The sequence below is a fragment of the Portunus trituberculatus genome, chromosome 47, assembly GCF_017591435.1.
Source record: "Portunus trituberculatus isolate SZX2019 chromosome 47, ASM1759143v1, whole genome shotgun sequence".
Lineage (NCBI taxonomy): Eukaryota > Metazoa > Arthropoda > Malacostraca > Decapoda > Portunidae > Portunus > Portunus trituberculatus.
Window position 1 is genome coordinate 29,108,612 of NC_059301.1, and position 25,000 is coordinate 29,133,611.

Here is a 25,000-nt window from a genome sequence, read left to right on the forward strand (position 1 = left end):
TCTATCAAGCTTCAATACGCTTTGTATCTTACAATAAACACAGGGAAAGGCCCCAGTGTTTCTCTTCAACCACACCAGAACATATTGATGGTGCCAGCGGTACCAGGACAGGATGTAGAGTGTCATTTAAATGCTAATGACCTCCGACCTGCCTATCGAGCCCTGAAGAACCTCCGCTCCAAGTCTATATCTCAGGTGAGCGCTATCCGAACAGCAGATGGCCGCCTCGTATAGGATGCAGATAGGCAGAAGGCTCATTGGGCTGAATACTATGAGCAGCTGTTCACGGTGGATCCTCCAAGCGGACAGCTCCAAACTTCAGGATTACAGATGCTGGATGCTGATCCACCCATTGACGAAACTGCTCCCTCCATTGATGATGTTAAAGAGGCTGTGGCAAAGTTGAGGAAAGGCAGCTGTCATCTGTAACATGAGTGCAGAGCTTCTCAAAGCGGGGGGTGAAGCCATAATCCGTGGGTTGCATGCTGTCTTGACTGCTGTATGGCATTCACGTACCATTCCCTCTGACTGGAAAAAGGAATTGGTCATCCCTATCTGGAAGGGAAAGGGGACCATCAGGACTGCAACAACTACCGCAGTATAATACTGCTCAGCATACCAGGCAAGGTGCTTGCTCATTTGCTGTTGATGCGTATCTGCAGTCACCTGCTTAAACATCAGAGACCTGAACAATCTGGGTTCACGCCCGGTAAGTCAACAACTGACCGGATCCTAGCGCTTCGCGAACTGGTGGAGCGCCGACGTGAGTCTCGACAATGGATGCTTGCATCCTATGTCGATCTCAAGAAGGCGTTTGATTCAGTACATCGAGAGACACTCTGGGATCTTCTGTATCTCCTTGGGATTCCTGCAAGGATTATTGGTCTATTAACTGGCCTCTACTTTAGGACTGTGAGTGCTATGAAGTGTGGAGGGGGCGTGTCCAGTTTCTTCCCTGTGAATACGGGAGTGAAGCAGGGATGCGTGTTTGCTCCATCACTTTTCAACATTTGCATGGACTGAGTACTAGGCCAAAGTCATTGTGGAGCATCTGTCGGCAATACTGAGATTGTTTATGCTGATGATGCAGTAATCTTTGCTGAGTCACTGGAGGTTCTAGTAATGGCTCTAGAGGCACTGCACGAGGAGGCGAAGCTCCTGTACGAAGACCAAGGTCCAGGTGTTTGGAGGCTTACTGGATGAAACAGTACAGTCTTTCCATGCGTGTGGTGAGGACATTGAGATCTTGGAAAATTTCACATATCTTGGTAGTGTAGTGCGTAACGACGGTGGGTCGAGCCAGGAAGTTGTTAGACGGATTGGCCTAGCCCACGGCGTTATGGACTCGCTCAACACTAGTATTTGGCGTTGTCGGTACCTGTGCAGATGAACAAAGATTCGGATCTTCGAGTCGTTAGTGATCCCTGTCTTACTCTACAGTTGTAAGACATGGACGCTGAACACCGATCTGAATAGGCAAACTGATGTCTTTGATACTAGATGCCTTCGTAAGATCATGGGGTACCGCTGGTATGACTTTGTGTCAAAGCAGTGATTGCTCCGTGAGACTGATTCGAGGCCGATTACCAGCATAGTCTGTCAACGCCAACTGCGACTGTATGGGCATGTGGCATGCTACCCAGAAGCCTATCCTTCATATCGGGTTGTCTCCAAAAGAGATAACCCAGCATGGAGGAGGCCAAGGGGATGTCAACAGAACTTATGTCTGCGGCAAGTTGATGCCTCTTGCTGGGAGTTACTTGGCACGGGAAGTGAGCCTGCATGGAGACTCGAGAGGCGTGACCGCCTGGAGTGGCACCATAGGGTAGGCCAGGGCCCATTGAATTATAGGGTCCCTCCACGCGCAGGACTGGGTAGCCGTGGGCGGGACCAAAGCTCTGTGACGTCACGGAGAGCTCTGCTGGAAGAGAGAGAGAGAGAGAGCGCGCGCGCACCTCCCAGCAGAACTCCCCGTGACGTCACAGAGCTTTGGTCCCGCCCACGGCTACCCAGTCCTGCGCGTGGAGGGACCCTATAATTCAATGGGCCCTGGGGTAGGCGAGGCGACGCGCCCCCTGCGTATGTCCCCCATGATTGATTGAGTGTCAATAACAGTACTCCATCTCTCATATGAATACATATGCCTACCTACAGAACTTGTTTATTATTAATAACTATGTATGCATAAAGTGTTTGACAATGAATGATATCATAGACAGATTACTTTGTTAGCGCGGAGTAACGTAATGTTCTGTATAATTATAGTGTACTGGGGCTGTGTATTGTTCCGCTACCCCACGGGACGCCACGCTCAGTCTGGTCCAAACACAGCTTCTGGACGGACTTCGCTCCGCTGGCAATCCTCTTGCCTTCTTTGACTGGTCCTCTGCCCTGTACAGCCAGTCTAGTTCTACAGTCTACAGTCACGCTCCAGTGTGTAGACTGTAATTATACATCATCACGCTTGCTAAAAGCTCCATCTAGCCGCTACCGACTACAAGTCTCTCTCTCGTCGCCCGCTACTTCTCCAGCCTTTCCACGGCTGCTCGCTACCAAGCTACCAAGCCTCCAGAACATTTTGTATCCTACAATAAACACAGGGAAGTTTACCCGGTGTTTCTCTTCAACCACACCAGAACATATTGCTGGTGCCAGCGGTACCAGGACATTGATGGTGGCAGCTGGTGTGTCGTCCATCCACAGCCTGAGATTACCGCTTATAGTAAGACGGCGTCCTTCCTGCTTCCCCAGCCTACCGCCCTGCCAAGGATTTTCGTGGAGCTGAGGACATCCATACGTCTCTGCTACTTTATAAGTATCACCTGTCGTGAGTAAAACTTTATAATCACAGTGATTAATTTTCTATGAATATTTTTATGTACCAGTGAGTGGCGTTCCCGCGTAAAAAAGCGCACCAGGTTTGGTCCCCAGTGATGCCAGTGTCTGATTGGTCGCCTATGACATAAGAGCTTCCTGATTGGCTCTGGACAGACGCCATATTTATTATTGTGGTTGAGGTACCAAATATTTATTTCTGTGCAAGTACACACATTTTTTTTTCAGTGAGTACACATTTACACATTTTTTTTTTTTTGACTGTGCTGTTACACTATTGTGCATGTTTTGATGTGTTAGCATTATATGCAGTGATTTCTTTATTTACGTGTGCATGAATTTATTTCACGTAATTTTCCTCAGACACGCAGTTTTCTTTGATTAAAATTTTAAGGGTAACTCCTATATTCATGTTTTCTTTCAGTATGCACTTGCCATAATCATTTACTTGCCAAGTTTTTATAATTATTTCATCGCATTCTTATTTACAATTATATTAACGTAATTAGTACAGCACTTTATTCATTTTATTGTGTAAATTATCATTATTATATCTTGATTATTGTAAAAGTGTACTTATTATTTTATTTTTCTCAAGTCTGATACACTTATGTTCTTGTGAAGTACTCTTGTACTAATATTATTCATTTTCACAGAGTGAGTGCTTAGCAGACCTGTATGTTGAGAAGTTCTTATTTAACCTGTCTGTGACTCAAGTTATCGTCTGTTTACGTACGAGTACACACGCAGCACACCTGTACGTGGTCCAACACAATTTCTTTGGAGTGGTAACTATATATATATATATATATATATATATATATATATATATATATATATATATATATATATATATATATATAATATTTTTCTGTATGTTTTACGTAGTGGTAAATCTTATTATCATCAAATTGTCACAATGTCTGACCCTGTTGCTACTACAACAACAACTACTACTATTACAACTATTACTATGGCTACTACTAATACTTTCACTCCTGTGACTACATCCACTACAAATGTCACACTACCTCTTACATCTGTAGCATCTCCAGCTATTAAATTTCTACAACATGACTCTTCCGTTCAGAAATTCAGTGGGGAAGATATTGACACATTCTCTTGCTCAATTTTTACAGTTGTGTGAAGTGTATCTCTTATATTATATCATGTTTTATTATATTATGTTGTATATATTGCATTATATTATATTATATTCTTATGTTCTGTCCCCAGATGACACATGGGGAGGGATTAATGTAATGTAGGTAATATTTCTTTTGACTGTAAATTTGCTTGATTTATCAGAAGACATATTCATGCTTCTCAGGCTTTAACACACAGGCGTGGCCCCTAGGGTATATCGTGTGTCTAATGGCGGGTTCCATTTGCAGTCACATTTTTTTTTTACATCTCATTTTACTTTTTTATTACTAAATTTACACTAACATTTTCTCATTCTCCCTACCTACATACGAAGAGCGGACCTAGCTCTTGTAAAAGAGGTCACGCCCCCTGGTATCGAGGAACCAGGAGATTCTCCTGAGGGAGGCCAGCTTCCCTGCTGCTGTTCTGGCAAGCTGAGCGATGTGTGTTCTGAAGGTCATCTTACTGTCGTAAGTGACTCCCAGGAACTATAAAACAAGTTGCGAATGTAACTTAACAGCTGATATGAAATATTGAGCATGCGTCTTCACTTTGTTACATGTCTCGCTTATAATACGTATCAAATAAAGCAATCCATAGGAGACATGCCGATTGCCACTACCTATCCCATGGTTTACTGATAAAAAAAAAACTTACATTTTACTGGCTTTATAAGTATCTGCAGCCGTTAATTTATTGATCAATCATCCTTGAGGTCAGAGTAGTCAAATTGGTGTAAATGAGAAGTTAGGACCGTGAAATATTGAACGAGCACTCACTGAGACAGTTTACTAAGACAGCAGACATAATTACCTGGGTTTGCAAGGCCGTTTATTCTTTTCACAGTGTGGTAGTCTTGTTAAACTCTTTAGATCCCGAATAATTTAAGCAAGAGGCTCTGTGGCGCTGGTTTCCCGCTAACCAAACACCTCAACACTGGAGACGAAAGCAATGTACTTAAATCTCTCACTAGAGCCGGACAAACACTCTTAAAATCCCATGTCACCTCAACTATTGCAGAGCCTTTTGAGTATGGAAACCTTGTTACTATGTCATTAAAAACACTCTTAAATTGATATCCCATGTCACTTTAACCAGAGGTGTTGTGCTGACTGGCGCACCTCTTATCTCCTCTACTCTACAAAACACTGGTGGTGGAGCAGGTAGAAGGTGGCGCCACTGTCTGGATCAGAGTGACAACAGTGGACATAACAAGCTTATCATTTTAAAAGACAGTTTTTCTCTTTATTATGTACTGATTACTGATTGATACTACTGCATGCATAGGTAATACAATATATCCTGTAATTATATTAATTCGTAGTAATAGTAATAATATAAGTACCTATTATAACACAAGGCCTCGAAAAGCAAACTATTAATTTCTAAATAGCACAAACTTTGCAGAAGGAGTCATTAAGGCTGTGGTTCTGAGAGAAGAGGAGGAAAGGCAAGGGAAAGATAGGAAAAAAAAAACGGAAAAGAATGGAGGAAAGAGACAGGTAGGGATTAAGGGAGGAGAGGAGAAAGAGAAGGAAAAGAGAATGGAATAAATGCTCTTCCTCCTCCCCGAGCTGTCTTTATATGCGATGTTAACTAACCCAAATAAAAAAAAAAAAAAAAAAAACAAAGACCATCTTAATATTTACTTTAGTTTCCCTTTTAAATGCTTGTTTTCTAAGAAATATTTACGAAAAGAAAGAACAGGAAAATATTTAGTTTAGTTTCTCCTTTAAAACTGTGATATGCATCAATTAACAGTGATTTCAGTAATAATTGTGTTATTTCTAAGCATTTACAAGACGGAGAAGTAAAACAGGAATAGATTTTGAAAGCTATCTCTGAATAGCCAACGATTGGTGAAATTACATGAGTTTTAGGGATGTTTTTATGCTTGTAGTGACAGTTTAGCAATATTTCATCCTTCATCTTTTAAATGTTTTAGTTGAAGTAGCAAGGACTTTGGATAAATGTGCCCTCCTGTGAACTTGGCTGACCCTTGCACATTCCCAGATTGACTCCTGATCCATTAACCTCTCCTGTATAACTGGAACCTGTATTCTATTGGAGCCGGGGGGTTTTTGAGGATGTGAAACAGAGGTATGGGGGGTGTTTCTATGGTCGTGTTTGGTAAGTATGGGCTTTCCTATAGTGGCCATGGTATGGGCGGCAGTCTGCGATACGGGTGGGTGGGCATTGAGTATTTTGTTGGTGTCTGGCCATGCAAGAGCTAGGCTGGAGGTGTGTGTGTGTGTTGGAGAGAGAGAGAGAGAGAGAGAGAGAGAGAGAGAGAGAGAGAGAGAGAGAGGCCATCACACTGCATTGTATAAGCGAAGCACGTCATATGATAGAAAACGGAATAATTTTAGCAGTAACTCTTGTCTTTTCTCTACGTGCATCACTCCCACTACCACATCAACCACCACCACCACGACCACACCCGACACCACCACCACCACCATCACCACCGCCACCACCTTCTTACCGTATTTACAGTGACGTAGTGGTAGGTAAGGAAAAATTTGTCCCGCTCCTATCATTAATTAGTGTATCTTCTATGCGTGACTATTTCTAGGAGCAAAGAGGGGATACCGTTAGCTAAGGGAAGGGGTCGAAGGGCCGGGTGCAGGTGGAGGTGGGTGAGCGGATGTTTGGGTGGGTTCTCCATCAAAGCAGTAAGCCAACATGCTCTCTTCCGCTCCTAGTGCCCTGTTGAAACTTTCCCTTTAAGACAGCATGACAAGAAACTGGAGGCGAGGCGAGTGATGAAGGTAATGGAGTAGATGGAGCAGCAGAATAATAGAAGCCACATCTTGGGACATTTTCTGCACTGCTGCAAATTGTGCTCTATCACTGGGAGGGAGAGCTGGCTCCTGACAGATATAAAGGAGAACAGTGTCGAGCCATAAGGGGAAGTGAATGAGAGGTGGTAAAGGCGGGGACGTTGAGTAAAGGGCACAAGATGGGAGTACATGGTGTATTAAGAAGGAAATGGTGGGGGTGTGTAGTACTAATAAAGTATATCCTGTACTGACACTACTGTCATATGGCTAGTGGTAAATTTTGTTAAAAAGATATGAGTATTTGTAAAACAGTTAATCGTTTTGTATGATTTCAATGATAATCATAATTTGATAAGGATAGGAAAATAAAAAGGCCCATATTTTTTTTTATGCAAGAGGGAAACTTGCCAAGGTTAACAAAATATAAAAAAAAAGAGGCCCACTTGAATGCAAGCTCCCTAAAAGAATAGTGAAAAATTAGCTGAAAGTCTAAGATAAATGTCTTGAAACCTCTCTCTTAAAAGAATTCAAGTCGTAGAAAGATGGAAATACAGAAGCAGGCAGGGAGTTCCAGAGTTTACCAGAAAAAAGTATGAATGGTTAACTCTTGTATTAGAGAGGTGGACAGAAAATAGTAGGGGAAATGATACCAAAAAATCAATTTTAAAAATCATTTCATGTTAGAGACAGGCATCCAGTGGATATTGGTAGAACATGGGGTGGTGCATTAGGATATGGTGGATGCCACCTCTGATATTCTCAAAAAGGGTGTTTTTTGACCCATTATATGCCAAAGTGGAATTTTTCAATACGTGAATTTTGGAGGTGTAGTCTTCATTAAACTTCTTTGTATTTACCTTTCCATTTACTTTACTACACGTTGTTATACATCATTTTGTAGCCTAGACAATAGGCTATCAGATGATAATCCCTTTTTTTGAAAACGACCTACATGGTATGTACACAAGGGGGTCAAAGGTCAAGTACCATCAAATTACGTGATTTTCGCACCTTTTCAAGATAATTAGCAAAATGACCTAATTAACTGTTTGATTCACTCCTATTCCAATATGTTTTTGAATCTATAGAATCTAGGGAAGTTTTTGAAAATGGTAGATGTGTGACATATTCATCAAGAGTGTAGCTGTAAGGAGTCAAATTAGACCCATTTTCTTGAAATTTTCAAAAATCGAGAAAACTTCACATATGAATCAAACTATACTTTCAAAGCATTTTACTCCATATTGTCCATGATATATCCACTGTATTGTAAATTATTAGGCTTCTAGGCAATGCGTAATGCATCTACTGATAATCTATGGCCTTGTTTGGCAGAACTGCAATTAATAGTGCAATGTACAATGGTTTCTCTATTCTTTAATTTCAGGATGGGTATATAGCCAAGATATATCCTTCCATGATGAGAAACACTGCCTAAATGTTTGAAGGAGCCACCAAAATTGTAAATGTGTAGGTAAATATGTGCTTAAGTGATAATCTGATATTGTATGAAAGCCATAGTTAAAGTGAGTGATCTTTCCGGAACATGTGTTGATCTACACATACATACATACACATGAACTTGCTAGGTCAATATGTTGGTTATGTTTATGAATGTAGTTGATAATAATTCTACAGGATGATCTAAACTAAATGTACTTATAGCTATAAGCCATACTACTGGATACTCTTGTAATTGATGCCTGTCTGTGGCTATCCAGCTGATTCTCTTTCGTGCATTAGGAATGTCCATTAGTAATCTATATGCATATGATGGAGGAATTTCAGAAAATGGAGGTATTCACTGTATCTCAGGAACATGATGAAAACCTGGTCTGTATTGGCACTAAGGATGTTGTGCCAGAGTCCATAAAAGTAGACATCCTGAAAGCAGAGAAAACTGGGACATCACTTGTTGAAGCATTCGTCTCCAAGCGTCTCATTGAGGGGTCTATTGATTTCTATGCTCCACTGTCTAAGAACAAGACTCCATCCATCAGCAGAATGTACAACGTACGCATTAAGTCACGGGGAGAAAGCAAACAGGAAGAGGTCAGAGCTGACAGGAATTTGATGCAGAGATTGCTTGTAGCAGCACAGAGTGGAAGAGGAATAGATATGAATGACATACTGAAGCATGAACTTGCAAAGATTCCACGGGCTTTGGCGAGCACAAAGCAGAAATTACATTCAACGGACAAGGCACAACTTCAAGACCTTTTGATCAAGAATATAGAAATCCCAAAAAGTCTGCCAGAGAGTATAACTAAGACCTGTCTGATCATTGATGCCCAAGCCCAGATACAGGCGATGGGAAAGCCTGAGAAAGCAGTTACCTTTGGAGATCTCTCTGATGAATTCTGTTCCAGCATCAAGAAGCGATTTGGTTCCGTCTACTCGAGGGTAGATGTTATCTTTGATAGGTATCAAGACATGTCCATCAAGTCCGACACAAGAGAAAAGCGAGTTGGAAAAACCCGACCAATCAGACGAGTTATCAGTTCAAGAGATGTTAAGCTGCCTTCAAACTTCCAATCATTCCTTAACCTCTCTGCCAATAAGGCTGACTTGGCTTCATTTCTTTCAGAAGCACTCGTGAAGATGGCACCAGAGCTGCAACCATCACAAGAACTTGTGATATCTGGCGGATTTGTTGATGTGATGAAAGTGTGGACTTCTTCAGACAGAAAGAACCATTCCTTGAACTCTAACCATGAGGAAGCCGACACCCGGATAGTTCTACATGCTAAAGATGCTTTATTAGAGGGGTACCAGAGATGTGTGATTCAGTGCAGAGACACTGATGTTCTTGTATTGGCTTTAGGGCACAGGAGTTCTCTCCCTCCAGAAGTATGGATGAGCACTGGACTTAAATCAAAGAAACCATTCATTCCTGTGCACAAGATTGAACTTAGTGAACTTCAGCTCAAGACGATCATTCCATTTCATGCCCTGACTGGCTGTGACACAGTCAGTCAGTTTGCATCCATTGGAAAGAAGACTGCATGGAAGATATTTAGAGAAGATTCCTCTGCTTCATATCTTCTTCAATTGGGCTCTAAAGATATAAATGCCGAGATACTGCAACAGGTGGAAAAGTTTGTTTGCCAACTTTATCTGAGAGGAACAGGAATTACAGAGATAAATCAAGTTCGTAAAGAGATGTTCCTCGCTAGTAAGAAATCACTGGACGCACTACCCCCAACGAAGGATGCACTTGATTTACATATTCAAAGGGCCAACTACCAGTCCCTTGTTTGGAAACAAGCCTTAACTCCCGTACAAGATCTTCCTGAAGTAACATCAAGTGGATGGATAGTGAATGATGGTGGTGACCTTCGTCCAAATTTGATGACCTTGAGCCCACTTCCAGACGCATGTAAGGAACTCATTAGCTGTTCTTGCAAAACAGTGTGTGGGAAAAGGTGTGGTTGCGTTCGAGCTGGGCACAAGACATGTATCACTCTTTGTAAATGCAAGGGTACATGCACCGTGGATGAAGATGAATAGTTTATTATACATTGCCTAGAAGCCTAATAATTTACAATACAGTGGATATATCATGGACAATATGGAGTAAAATGCTTTGAAAGTATAGTTTGATTCATATGTGAAGTTTTCTCGATTTTTGAAAATTTCAAGAAAATGGGTCTAATTTGACTCCTTACAGCTACACTCTTGATGAATATGTCACACATCTACCATTTTCAAAAACTTCCCTAGATTCTATAGATTCAAAAACATATTGGAATAGGAGTGAATCAAACAGTTAATTAGGTCATTTTGCTAATTATCTTGAAAAGGTGCGAAAATCACGTAATTTGATGGTACTTGACCTTTGACCCCCTTGTGTACATACCATGTAGGTCGTTTTCAAAAAGGGATTATCATCTGATAGCCTATTGTCTAGGCTACAAAATGATGTATAACAACGTGTAGTAAAGTAAATGGAAAGGTAAATACAAAGAAGTTTAATGAAAACTACACCTCCAAAATTCACGTATTGAAAAATTCCACTTTGGCATATAATGGGTCAAAAAACACCCTTTTTGAGAATATCAGAGGTGGCATCCACCATATCCTAATGCACCACCCCATGTTCTACCAATATCCACTGGATGCCTGTCTCTAACATGAAATGATTTTTAAATCCATTTCTAGGGCACTTATTCAAATCCATTTCCCCTACTAAAAGGGACGAGAGGAAGAAGAAAGCCTTGTGCAGTGAGGCTGCAGGAGGAGGGACCCACGCAGTTGGCAAGATCAGTAGAGCAGTTAGCATGAAAATAACAATAAAGGATGGAAATGTATATAATATATCGGCGGTGAGAAAGATACTGAAGACAGTCAGTCAGAGAAGGGGAGTTGATGAGACGAAAAGCTTTTGGTTCCACCCTACCTAATAAAGCTGTGTGAGTGGAACCTCTCCAATCATGCGTAGAGTACTCCATACGAGGACGTATAAAGCTTCTGTACAGAGTTAGCATTTGGAGGAACGAGAAAAAAACTGACTGAGACGCCTCAGAACGCCTAACTTTATAGGTGTTTTAGCAAGAGATGAGATGGAAAGTTTCCAGTTAAGATTATGAGTAAAGGACAGACCGAGGATATTCAGTTTGGAAGAGGGAGACAGTTGAGTGTCATTGCAGAAGAGAGAGGATAGTTGTCTGGAAAGTTCTGTAGAGTTGATTGATGGAGGAATTAAGTTTTTGAGGCACTGAACACTGCTAAGTTTTTCTGCCCCAAGCAGAAATCTTAGAAAGATCAGAAGTCAGGCGTTCTGTGGCGTCCCTGCGTGATCTGTTGACCTCTTGAAGGGTTGGTCGTCTCTGAAAGGACGTGGAAGGATGTAGAGTGGTATCATCAGCGTAGGAGTGGATAGGGCAAGATGTCTGGTTGAGAAGATCATTAATGAATGATAGAAAGAGAGTGGGTGACAGGACAGAACCATGAGGAACACCACTGTTGATTGATTTAGGAGAAGAACATTAGCCCTCTACCTCGGTTGCAATAGAACAGTTAGAAAGGAAACTTGAGATAAGGTTGCAGAGAGAAGGATAAAAACCGTATGAGAGCAGTATTGAAATCAAAGCTTTGTGCCAGATTCTATCAAATGCTTTTGATATGTCTAACGCGACAGCATAAGTTTCACCGAAATCTCTAAAAGAGAATGAACGATCCAGACTCATTAAGGAACGCCAGAAGATCACCAGTAGAACGATCTTGACGGAAACCATAGTGGTGATCATATAAAAGATTGTGAAGGGACAGATGTTTGAGAATCTTCCTATTCAGTTAAAAACTTTAGACAAGCAAGAGATTAAAGCTATAGGACGGTAGTTTGAGGGATTAGAACTGTCACCTCTTTTTAGGAACAGGTTGAATGTAGGCAAACTTCCAGCAAGAAGGAAAGATAGAAGTCGACAGACATAGTTGAAAGAGTTTGGCCAGGCAAGGTGCAAGCACGGAAGCACAGTTTTTGAGAACAATAGGACGGACCCTATCAGGTCCATAAGCCTCCCAAGGGTTTAAGCCAGCGAGGGAATGGAAAATATCATTACGAAGAACTTTGATTGAAGGCATGAAATAGTGAAAGGAAGGAAGAGAGGGAGGGACAAGCCAAGAATCATCCAAGGTGGAGTTATTAGTAAAGGTCTGAGAGGAGAGTTGAGGTTTAGAAACAGATGAGAGAGCAGTGGTGCCATCAGGATGAAATAAAGGAGGGAAAGATGAAGTAAAGTTATTGGAGATGTTTTTGGCCAGATGCCAGTAGTCACGAGGAGAGTTAGAGTTTTAAAGATTTTAACATTTTCTATTTATGAAAGAACAGACTTGGTATGAATTTGGGCAGAAATATAAAGTGCATGAGATTAAGGACATGGAGTGCTCAAGTAACTTTTGTGGGCAACTTCTTTGTCATGTATAGAACGAGAACAGGCTGTGTTAAACCAAGGTTTAGAAGGTTTAAGTTGGGAAAAAGAATGAGGAATTTACTCTTCATGGCAGACCCTCTGTTATGCTTTCAGCACACAGAGATGGGTCTCTAAAACGGAAACAGTAATCATTCCAGGGAAAATGAGTATAATACCTTCTCAGATCCCCCAACTGGCAGAGGCAAAGCGACAAAGGCACCGCCGCTTAGGAGGATCCTGAAGAGGAATTGGAGAAATAGGACAAGATACAGAAATGAGATTGTGATCGCAGGAGCCTTACGGAGAAGATAGGGTAACAACATAAGTAGAATGATTAAAGATAAGGAAAATATCAAGAATGTTGGGCGTATCTCCAAGACAGTCAGGAATGCAAGTAGGGTGTTGCACCAGTTGCTCTAGGTCAGGGGTTCTCAACCTTTTTAATCTTATGTACCCCTCGAAGTCTTTCAGTATTGATCACGTACCCCTTTCCCACAATGCAGCGTCAGGAAGGGTAAGAATAAATGCATAGTTTATTGACTTAGTTTATTAAGTTTAATTTTTTATTAGTATTAGTATGTTTCTATGAGGTAGTGTCGATAGGAACTGGTACCTCACAGGGAGACACTATATGTGACTTACATTCAATACATTTACCAAAAAGGAACTATATCAGACAATTTTCGATCATTACGGCAGTGAACTAGTGTTGCTTCCAGCTAGCTGCAACTTGTAACTAGTGATAGTGATAAATTAGTCACTGTGTGTGTGAATAACATATAAAATAATAAATCGGAACAAATATTATAGGTTTGCAAGGTTGTGTGGCAACTGTAATCCAAGAGAGCTTCCTCTCAAGTGATATAACTCCAAGAGTTTCCTTGTTAACGTTGTTAACGTGTCCTGGTTCTAGTGAAGGACACATCCAGCCTATCATATGTAGGCCACATTGTATACTATAAACAAATATGCAGTTATTCAAAGCTGAAGTATTTTGAGAAACCTGCCACGTACGCCCAAAATTCCTCTCAAGTACCCCTGGGGGTACGCATACCCCAGGTTGAGAACCCCTGCTATAGGTCATGGAGGATAGCAAAGCTGAAGGCTAGTTCACCAGAATGGTCAGTGAAGGGAGAGGAAAGCCAAACATTAAAATCCCCAATGATGGAGATCTCTGCAAAAAGATAGAGGGATAGAATGTGCTCCACTTTGGAAGTTGAATAGTCAAAGAATTTCATTTAGTCAGGGAAGTTAGGGGAAAGATAGACAGCACAGATGAATTTAGTTAAAGAGTGATTACTAAATCTAAGCCAGAGGGAGGAAAATTCGGAAGATTCAAGAGCGTGGGCAAGAGAGCAAGTTAAGTCGTTGCCCACATAGACCCAACATCCAGCTCTGGAACGAAAATTAGGATAAAGAAAGTAGAAGGGAACAGAGAAGGGGCTACGGCCAGTTGCGCCTGACAGCTGTGTATCGGTGAGGAAAAGAAGATGAGGTTTAGTAAAGGAGAGGTGATGTTTTACAGATTGAAAAGTAGATCTAAGACCGCGAATGTTGCAGAAGTTAATGCAGGAAAAAGCTGAGAGAGTTGTCAAAACATTTTGGGTTGCCACCGAGAGAGCAGTCCGACCTGTAGGCATTTCTGGTCCCCCTCCCCAGAAGGGGACTCCGAGGCTGGATTCGGAGTCGCAATTTTTTAATTTCGAATTTTAAGTGAAGGGTGTGTGTGTGGTGATTGCATACAGTTTAGTGAGGAGAATGAGAGTTGTCTTTAGAGGGCAGGCTGTGACTGCCAACTTGAGTTGTGAGACAAATGGAATTACGTTCAGCAAGAACAAAACTAATGGGAAGTTCACAGCACCACCTGAACTAGTGCTATCAGACCTCGCTGGGAGTAAATTATCGCTTCGATAGGCGTCTACTACCTGACCCTAACAAACTGTCTTAGAGTTTGAGATGGGAGTTGCCTAATGAAGACTGAATTAAACCTTTAGATCGGCACCCACCCATAGACACATCTTTAGAAAGAAGACAAAAAGAAAGACTAAAATAAGGCTCCCACTTCCACATATTACCTCATGATGAGAGACTAAAGCGTTTACGAACACCGGGTCATTTCTTACACCCAACAAGCGAGAGACCATCTAGATTATATATGGGAGGAGCTCCGTGCCATTAACCCACTGGGACGCAGGAAGCAGCTGTTTCCCCTGTTGTGTCAGCACGTCGTTGTTCAGAGTGGATGGTCGTGCACTCCTGGGGATCTTGTTGTTTCGGCAGTAACTTGTGATAATTACATCAATTCAGTAATATCTATAAACGGCTGACTTATGTTGTTAATTTTGCTGTTTGGCCTGTATGTCTATTGCGCTGTTTTGTTTGCTCCTTGATTTTGATGGAAGTTACGTTGAAATATTATAATTCTATACTCCTAGACATTTGGCGTCTTACTTCAGCAAGTTTCACTAAGCTCTACTGTAACTATTGAAATTATTGAAGGATATTTCCATGATCCTAGTTGCATCCTCAATGAAGAAAGCACCAATGAGACGCTTCACTAACCGCTTTATGGGGCATAAGAAAATTGTTCTTATGAGGGGTTAAAGCGCTTCAATACAGCTCTTGTATAGCACAACTTAGCAGGAGTTGCTCAAATACTTGACCATTCCGTGAACTGAAGGCCGACACATTTACGTAAACACAGGGGCACTTATGCCTCTTGTTTTCTTAGGATGAATATTTCCTAAGACCATATAAATTGTTATTATCATTGCTCGTGCAGAATCCCTGTCAATTAAACAAAAAGAATCATGAAAAAAAAAAAAAATTGGAAACACACCCAGGATCTTTCACTTGAGTTTGTTCACCGATATAGAGGTAAGACATCGTAGGAATCGTTAATGTTATAACTGGCAAATAAAACTGCACAATAAAGCTGCTCAATTGCTAAAGAGTTACGGTGAATAAAGAATCGCGAATTAATTTCCTTCCTCGGTCATATGAAAAACACGTAGGAATGTAGTTTTTAGTAATAGTTTTCCACATGCCCATCATTGCGTTTTGCAGAATTATCTACGTGGTTATCATCGTCTCCATCGCCTTTACATTTTTTTTTTTAATTTGGGTTTTAATTGTGTAGCTTTTCACAAATTCTTTCGTGAGAGCTAGCCATTGTGTTGCATCCCTTTGTGTTCCTTACGTTCCCTTGTGTTTCTAGGTTCCTCTTTGTTCCTGTGTAAACTCTGGTCGATAAATGCGCACCTAGAGTCGGAGTTTCGGCGTCTTGTGTCTGGTAATTTAAAGATGTTCTTTTTATAGTTATAGTTCAACAAAGATTGCATCATAAGCTTACATATTCCTTCATCTATTTATTAATTGTATTTTGTTCAGAGAATTACTTCAGTCACTGTGGGCAGCATAGCTACTTATTTATATTGGTGCTTAGAATACGTACTGTTTATCAGGATATGAACTAATTTTACCTTATAGTATAACAACAGCGTTTAGTCTATTGTATAATTTTATTAAGTAGTAAAAGCCATTTACTGACAAAAATGACAAAGGAATGAATAATTAATAGTGTGAAATGTAGAAGAGTTAGGTAAAGAAAATTGAGTGAAAAACTAAGACTGTTGGTGAGTGTTACTGAGGCACAACACCAGTCTTTTCTGCGATCCAGTCGAGGAATTCGACAATACGAGTGAAGCCGTCGGGCAGGCCTGATTCACAGCCTGCAGAAGCCACGAAAGAAGTGATGCCATAGGTCTTCCCATCCTTGTTCAGTGGTCCACCAGAATCACCCTGAAAAGTAGAAATCGATCATTAATTAAACAGTAGCCGCATTCTCTATGCATCCTCAAAGAATACAGTATTTGTCAAACCGGTACAGTCGGAAAAGATCTTACGTTGCAGGTACCCTTGCCGCCGGTGGTTGAGGTGCAGACAATCCTTTGATCAATGATGGAACCGTACACGTTCTTACAGTCGGAAACAGAGATGATCTTGCTGTTCACTTGCCTCAGCTTGTCAGTGATTCCTCCAGCAGCTATGTGGAGAGTACTTTACTGTATTTTTGCTTACTGAGTGGTTTGTGTTAATATATCATTCGTCTGTGGCAATCAGATTATATAAAGATGCAAGAAACACCGGTGTCTTACAGTCGGCGTTCTTTCCCCAGCCGGTGGGAGTGACTGTATCGCCAACATACACGTCGTTTCTGGGCAGCGCTACCTTGTTGATATTTGCTGAGAGAAAGAAAAAAATTCTAGATTGATAGAATACATCTGAGAACGGTGGAATTTATCAACCAGAATTAATAATAAATGAAAGAGAAATTTGCCAGAGAGAGAGAGAGAGAGAGAGAGAGAGAGAGAGAGAGTTTCCACATTGTATTACTGTTGAATGTGACGGGGCTTGGCAGCCTGATCACGGAGACGTCGTTGCTGAGTGTCGAGGGGTTCCATCCCTCGTGCACGAGATAGTCAGATGTGTGAACGGAGACTTGTGACGCTTCTTCCAACCTGATGTTGTGAGCACCCATCACGACTTCGATGCTTCTTGCACTGGAAATGCAGAGGAAGTGAGAACATGGAAGGGGTAATGACAATAACTCTCTTGACTATACGTTGCAAAAATATCTTTAATATTGTTAATAATTTTGATGATATACACGTTCACCACACGAAAACTATGTTAACTAACCCATCGGTGCAGTGAGCAGCAGTCAGCACCCACTCGTTGGAGATGAGGGAGCCGCCGCAGAAGTACATGTTATCGATGAAGAGAGCCACCTGGTGGGGCCATGAATGGGCCACCGCCTCCGTGCCGCCCACGATGCGGCCTGACACAAATGCGGAATTAAAACCAGCGTTTACTTCGTGGGAAACCTGAGGTATATTATAAGAATTCCAAATTGCACTACTAGCTTTTCTCTAATAGAAAGCCGACATGAGCAAGGTGTTTGGGGGTTTACCAGAGGGCTTGAAGGAGCCGTTAGCATCTACTATCGGCATGCGGGACTTCCAGTGCCATGGCTTCCCGGCGGCGGGGTTGCCACTCTGACGGATGAACATGACAATTAATAGTTAAATTATGAGCACTGACAATCTTACCATACATATTTTTTAATTGCATTGATGACCGTTGCATATAATCGTCAACTAGAAATGTTTTTTCATTTTAATTATTATTCTTTACTGCCGGAAGGCTGGCTTTTTACAACTCGTATGTTTTTTATTTTCTAAATTGTTTTTTATATCTATTAAACTGAAACAGTATTGTTAAGTCTTTGTAGTGCTGTTGGTGCCAAGATTTTAGCTATACGTATTGCTAGTCTGCTAAAACTCATAAACTACGCAAGGCTATGCACTTACTGCAACAGAGAGGCAGACCAACAAAACAGCGAGCTTCTGCATCATCCTGACGGCTTGTCTCTCTCTATCCTGCCTTTACTTTATATAGTGTGTCTCTGCGACCTTGGAAAACAACATCACTATCAGTTGTATGTAAAGGAAGTCCACTGTAAAGTTCTCCTGTGACACAACAGCTGTACACGTTTGTTTATTTTTTTTAGATCAGTGGAATATTCAAGATGATGATCGATATTTTTTCATGTATTGACTAATTTTAACATTTCTTCAGCTTCAGAAGTGTATAACGAATACTTTGAAACCATGTGTTACACACACACACACACACACACACACACACACACACACACACACACACACACACACACACACACACACACACTAGAACAGACCGTAAACCATACATATGTCTTGCGACTTCAAGATATTCCTAACAATTGTACACTATTAATTCACCGATTTATTTGCCATCGCTTCCTTCTTCATCCTTACAGACATGTTCATCGGGGTTGTATCTACGATTACGACCTAACATGCACTATGAAGACGAAACGGGTTGATAATACTGACTGTCTATCCCTAAGTATCCTTGTGTGTCTTGGTACAGTCTATGTTGTACGTCGAGTAACTTGCACTCACTTCCCCTGTGTCTTAAGTTGTCCTCTAAATCTTAAGACATCTCTTGACAAAATATAACAGTCAATAACTTCTCAACAGATCAGAGAACATCAGACTAACGAAAATTGCTGAACACAGTCAGTGTGGCACGTTAATCGACTGGCAACCCTGATGGGGAGATGATCACTTTGTTCTAAATGTCATGTGAGGAAAACACAGGAACATTTATGGAAAGTGTTGTCGCTAGATAGAAAATAAGTGAAAAGGAGTAGAAGACTTCAAGATGGCGGAGAAATATGCCATTTCAGCATTATTACCTTCGTACTGTTATAAGTGTAGCTCTGATTCTGGAGACCTAGCAAAGTTCATTAAGTGTTGTCTTTGTAACCGGTGGGCTCATACGAAATGTGTGAATTTGACAGGGATTAAATCTGAAAATATCTGCAACGTGAGGTATCTGTGCGATGTTTGTTTCATTGAGGTGTCGTCTCTGAAGAAATTCATCAATGATGTTGAGGAATTTAAGTCTGATTTGAAGAGCATTACTGCTAAAGCTGACAAGATGATGGAAGAGATGGAAGAGATAAGTATCAAGATCGATGAGGCAACAGAAGGCTTGGCGGGAGTTACTGGGTCGCTGAATTCTGCTAACTCAGAACATTCTACGCCTTGGCAGGACGTGAAGAGGAAGAGGAGGATGAAAAAAAACTTGCTTGTTGTAGGGGTAACTCAGGATTCTGAAGCAAATCTGAAGAATGAAGTTTCTCATGCTTTGGATGGAATGCAAATTAATGATACAAAGTATGCTAATGATGGCAAAAAAAGTCTGAGAAATGAGGCAGCCCAGAAACTGGAGAATGTTGAAAAGTTGGCAACTAAATCACTTCAGAAAATTAAACCCAAGATAATGCTATGTAATGTCCATAAGGAAGAGACTAAGGAGGGTATCATTGATACAATTATTGCAAGAAATGACTACCTTCAAGCAGTTCCTGATATCAAGTCAAAGATTGAGAATATTTTTTGCAAACCAGCAGCAGGGGGCACAGTTCATTACATCATGAAATGTGATCCAATGATAAGACAGCTGTTACATCAGCATCAGGACAGGATTAAGCTTGAGTGGGGAGTTTACCAGGTTCGCGACAGGTATCATGCACTTATCTGTTACCATTGTCAAAGGTATGGTCATACAGAGGCAAACTGCAATGCCAAGAAAAATGGTGAGCATCCTGTTTGCTTTAAATGTGCAGGCAACCACAAGTCCAAGGATTGCACATCTACAGAGAAGAAATGCATAAACTGTGTGAGGTTTAAGAAACAGAATACTGACCACTCGGCGAATAATAGTTGCTGTATTGTGTTGGAAAGTGAGATTGACAGGATCAGAAATATTACAGATCATGGCTACTAATGCTGTGAGCTCTATGTTGAAATGTGGTTTATTAAATGTTCAGTCAGTTGGAAACAAGACAATAGAAATCAGAACTTTAATTAATGATGAAAGTCTGGATATTCTTGCTTTGACTGAAACATGGCTGAGTGAATATGATACTGCGAAAATTAAAGAAATGACCCCTGACACTCATACATTTGTGCACATACCAAGGAAAGAAGGAAGAGGTGGTGGTGTTGGTCTTTTACTTTCTAGAACATGCAATAAAATTAGGGTGGATAAGTCAGAAAAATGGGAGAGCTTTGAACATATGCAAGTTAGCTGTGAGCTTGGTGGTAGAAAATCTATGTTTATAGTGGTCTATAGACCTCCAAGCCTAAGTGCCCGGTCGTTTATTGACGATTTCAGGAAATACTTGGAACTGCTGGATATGGTGAGCGTTAATATTTTTATTTGTGGAGATTTTAATATAAGAATGGATGAACAAGAAAACTATATAGTGAGGGAGTTTCAAGATATGATGAAATCCTTTAATTTAGACAATAAAGTAGAAAAAGCAACATCTGCTGGTGGACATGTAATTGACTTGGTCTTCTGTGACTCAGATCATAATCTTGTTCGAGAGTTTGTCTGAATTATATAATGGCAACATGAAAAAAGAATACAATGAAATGTGTCCACTTCATGAAAAGGATATTAAGATAAGAGATCATGCACCTTGGTTTAATACTGAAATTTCCATAGCTAAGAAAGAAAAAAGGAAGAAAGAAAAAAGGTGGCGTAGACTACGAACAGAAGAGGCAAGAAGGAATATATGGACATGAGAAACAGGCTAAACAAACTTGTACAGAGGAGAAAGTGTCAGTACTATAGACAGAAGTCATTAGAGTCACGGTCTAACATTAGTAGATTATATAAGATACTGGATAATTTGACAGGTAACAGGAGAATAAATAAGTTGCCTGAGGGGTTTAATGACACTGTGCTGGCAAATATGTTCCTTGACTTCTTTGATCAAAAGATAAAGTCGATTGTGGAGAGCTTTAGAAATGAGGAGCTTGAAATACCCGTGAGTATGCCAACGCCTCGGGCTAAGCTACTCTCCTTTAAGCAAGTAAGTGTGGATGAAGTAAAGGAGATTGTACATAAAGTTAATATAACCTACTGCGATAATGACCCATTACCTATTAGTGATATTATTCAGAGTGAGAAGTTCTGTGAAATTCTGGAAATTTTTAAACTGATTATAAACAGTAGCTTCATGAACAATACCTTTCCTGTCTCTGAAAAATGGCATTGATAAAGCCCATTGTAAAGGGTAAAATGGATACGCAGTGCTTGAGTTCCTTTAGACCTGTATCTAATTTGACCTTTTTATCGAAGATTATTGAAAGTGCTGTATTAAACCAATTACTCGACCATTTGAAAGTAGTGCAGGCTTTACCGGATAATCAATCGGCTTATAGAAAACTTTATTCGACTGAGACAGCTTTATGCTCAGTTATCAATGATCTGATAATCCTGATGGATGAAGGAAAATGTGGTTTGCTAATTTTACTGGACTTAAGTGCAGCATTTGACACAGTTGTTCACAGATTGCTTCTTTTAGATTGCAGGTCTGTCGGTATTGATGGAGATGCACTAACATATTTAGAAAGTTATCTTGCAAACAGGCAATACTGTGTTCAAGTTGGTAAATCTTTCTCAGACAAGAAGATTTTAGAAAGAGGAGTACCCCAAGGCAGTGTTTTAGGTCCTATTCTGTTCTGTATATATACTATTGAACTATCACACATACTAAGAAAACATGACATTGACTTCAAACTGTTTGCTGATGACACACAGTTTTACATGACCTTGAACAATGTAGATAATGTTGAAGGAAAGATAAAACTTATTATGGATGATGTTGGTAGATGGATGGAATCCAAGCAGTTGAAACTTAATCAAAACAAGACTGAATGTTTGATAGTGGGTAAGAATAAGGACTTAAAGAGGATTGATATGTCCACATTATATATTGATGGTAACAGTTTGGGTGTTCGTGATACAGTGAAGGATCTGGGAGTATTATTGGACTGTCATTTATCTATGAAAGATCAAATACGGCAGGTGGTTAAGACGGCAAGATACCATCTGAAAAATATAGGTTTTGTCAGAAAATACTTGGATGAGAAAACTACGAAGATGCTGGTTCATAATCATGTGATAAGCAAACTGGATTACTGCAATTCTCTGTATTATGGACTGCCTAAGTATCTCTTAAAAGACTTACAGCTTGTCATGAACAGAGCTGCCAGACTGATTACAGGCGTCTCTCCTCGTGAGAGGATAACACCTGTATTGATAGATCTGCATTGGCTGCCAATTAAAGCACGAATTGAGTACAAGATTAGTGTTATGACTCATCAGGCATTACAGTCTGGAAAACCTGAGTACTTGAGGAACTTACTGGAAACATTCCACCATGACACTACGATGGAGCTGAGACACGATGCAGACCCATACAGACTACATGAGCCAAGATATAACCTTGACATGGGATGTCGAGCATTTGCAAGATGCGCACCAAGGATTTACAATAAACTGCCGAGTGATATCAAAGGTTGTGCCAGGATCGATATCTTCAAAAGAGAAATTGAAGACATATTTGTTCAAGGAAGTTTATGATTTTAACGGCATGGAAATCAAAGACAATTATAGATGCTAGTTGCTTTTGAGGGAGGCTCTGCTGAGCGCTGCCTCGCAGTGGAGCGGAGCCTTGAACAAACACCCCAAGTAACAAAACGTAAGATTAGTAAAGCCTTCTTGTCTCCATCATTCAGTTATTATTAACCTTGACTTTAATTGGCTTGTACACGTAATAACTAATATAACAAGGGGAATAATCATCTCGATTTTACATTTTCTTTTTTTTTAACGCAGGGAGATTTTCATTGTTTCCCCCATTTATCCAATATAGTTGATGACATTTAAATAAGAGAAGTTCTTGCTAAAGGCAATGAAACTAAAAAATAACTATTTTTGCCAGTCCCTCATTAAGAAGACTGTCAGAAATCTAGTTCAGCATTGCATCGTGGTGTCCTGCGGAGTGATTTGAATAAACGAGAAGCGGAATTTATCTTGTAGATATTATTCTGAAAACATGGAAATAATGCACGCATCATTTTCCGTTACAAGGCAAACATTTAAATGAAATATGTAAATGTCCTAGCTATGTTATATGAATTGGAATAACACTACCATGATAAATTAGCAAGACATTTAGCTTTTGACATTTCAAATGTGGAAATCCCGCCAAGTGTTCGTATCTTGTGTGAACGCGTCCGCCCACGTCTCCTGATACTAGGGCAACTCATTAAGTAGGCATGCCGACATTAACAGAGAAAAACATTAAAAAATGTTAGAATAAGTCAATATCTAAGTTATTTCTGACACATTTAGGCATTTCTACAACTCGTGCAAGTGACACGTTATTATGAAACACAAGTCTGCAGTAAAGTGCCCATTTTATGGTCTAGCAGAGGTCACCGCAGAGTTGCTCAAATGTGCTTCATGAGAGGCTCGTCAGGTGAGTTGTGCTGTGTCCGCCTCCTTATCACCACAGATAAGATGCGGAAAACACAAGTACAGTAATTGTAGATAATAGTCAGAACATTTCACTATGCAACTGATTTTACCTTTTACTTGAATGTATACACACACACACACACACACACACACACACACACACACACACACGCTCGGTAGTTCAGTGGTTAGAGCGCTGGCTTCATAAGCCAGATGACCGGGGTTCGATTCCCCGGCCGGGTGGAGTTATTTGGGTGTGTCTCCTTTCACGTGTTGTGACCTTGTTGTTCCGGTGTGTGGTGTGTGCCTGGTTTCAGACCTATCCCGAGATCGGAAATAATGAACTCTGAGCTCGTTCCGTAGGGTAACGTCTGGCTGTCTCTCGTCATAGACTGCAGCAGATCAAACAGTGAATTACACACACACACACACACACACACACACACACACACTGCGATTTTAAAGAATTCGGACCTTCAGCGAGTGGTGCAGGCGGCGTGTGGAGCAGGCTAGGGCAGGCTAGGGCAGGTGATGTGCATGTGAAAATTGGATGATGGACCGTGTCTCGTATCCCAGGTGAAAATTTTGTTAAAAGTGTAGAAAGTTAAGAAAGTAAAAACGCTTCACAAACATCATGGATTTATGGATACAACAGATACAGGGGCGGGAAAAGGCACTGAGGACAAATGTTTGGAAAAGGGTCGCTAAAATATGGCGCAGTTTTATTTTTTTTTTCAATCTTTCCAAAGCTTTTTTTTTTTTTCACGACACTCTCAATAAAATATTCTGGTCACCCTTTACACCTGGTTCTTGAAAGTACCTTAACCTTTAATAATGATTCTTTTTTGTCATTTATCATCTTCTCTTTTACAAATCGCGTAAATACGTACTGTGATCCAGTGAAGCACGAAGAACTGCTCCACGTCCTTAGCTTTCTTGCACCACTTTCTCCCCACACTAGTAAGTATAAGTTCATTGACTTCTTTTTCTTCTTCTTCTCTCTTTCAATATAATATTCTGTTCCTTAACTTGAAAAGACAAATAAATGAGGATGAAAAATAAGCAAACTACGATCCTGAATAGGGAATACAATACGTGGAGGTGGGCACACAAATAATGTTGGTCCAGGTGGTTGTTGAATGGGTCAGATAATTTGAAGGTATGTAGAGTGTGGATGAAAGTAGGTATTGGCGGTACAGTAAATTTAAGATGCATTACTCTTATGAGGTAAATATCTAGTGATAGACTTTTGAAAATTTTTACTTATATATATATATATATATATATATATATATATATATATATATATATATATATATATATATATATATGTGTGTGTGTGTGTGTGTGTGTGTGTAGGTGATTCACTGT

At 40.5% G+C, this 25,000-nt stretch overlaps 2 protein-coding genes across 2 annotated transcripts in view; one reads left to right on the top strand and one right to left on the bottom strand.

Moving 5' to 3' along the window:
- Positions 1-16,178: 16,178 nt before the first annotated feature.
- LOC123520800 (chymotrypsin BII-like) lies at positions 16,179-18,158 on the bottom strand. The gene is made up of 7 exons (XM_045283410.1): positions 18,049-18,158; positions 17,649-17,733; positions 17,378-17,516; positions 17,072-17,238; positions 16,834-16,920; positions 16,582-16,721; positions 16,179-16,477 (listed from the first exon to the last, which is right to left on the bottom strand). The coding sequence occupies exons 1-7, from the start codon at positions 18,091-18,093 to the stop codon at positions 16,319-16,321; spliced, it is 822 nt and encodes a 273-aa protein (XP_045139345.1). The 5' UTR covers positions 18,094-18,158; the 3' UTR covers positions 16,179-16,318.
- Positions 18,159-21,053: 2,895 nt separating this feature from the next.
- The window catches only part of LOC123498183 (brachyurin-like), an 11,874-nt gene continuing 7,927 nt past the window's right edge, over positions 21,054-25,000 (top strand). Inside the window, exons 1-3 of the mRNA XM_045245347.1 lie at positions 21,054-21,173; positions 23,584-23,630; positions 24,535-24,589. Coding sequence (XP_045101282.1) covers positions 21,054-21,173; positions 23,584-23,630; positions 24,535-24,589 — 222 coding nt within the window. The remainder of the gene's footprint in view (positions 21,174-23,583; positions 23,631-24,534; positions 24,590-25,000) is intronic.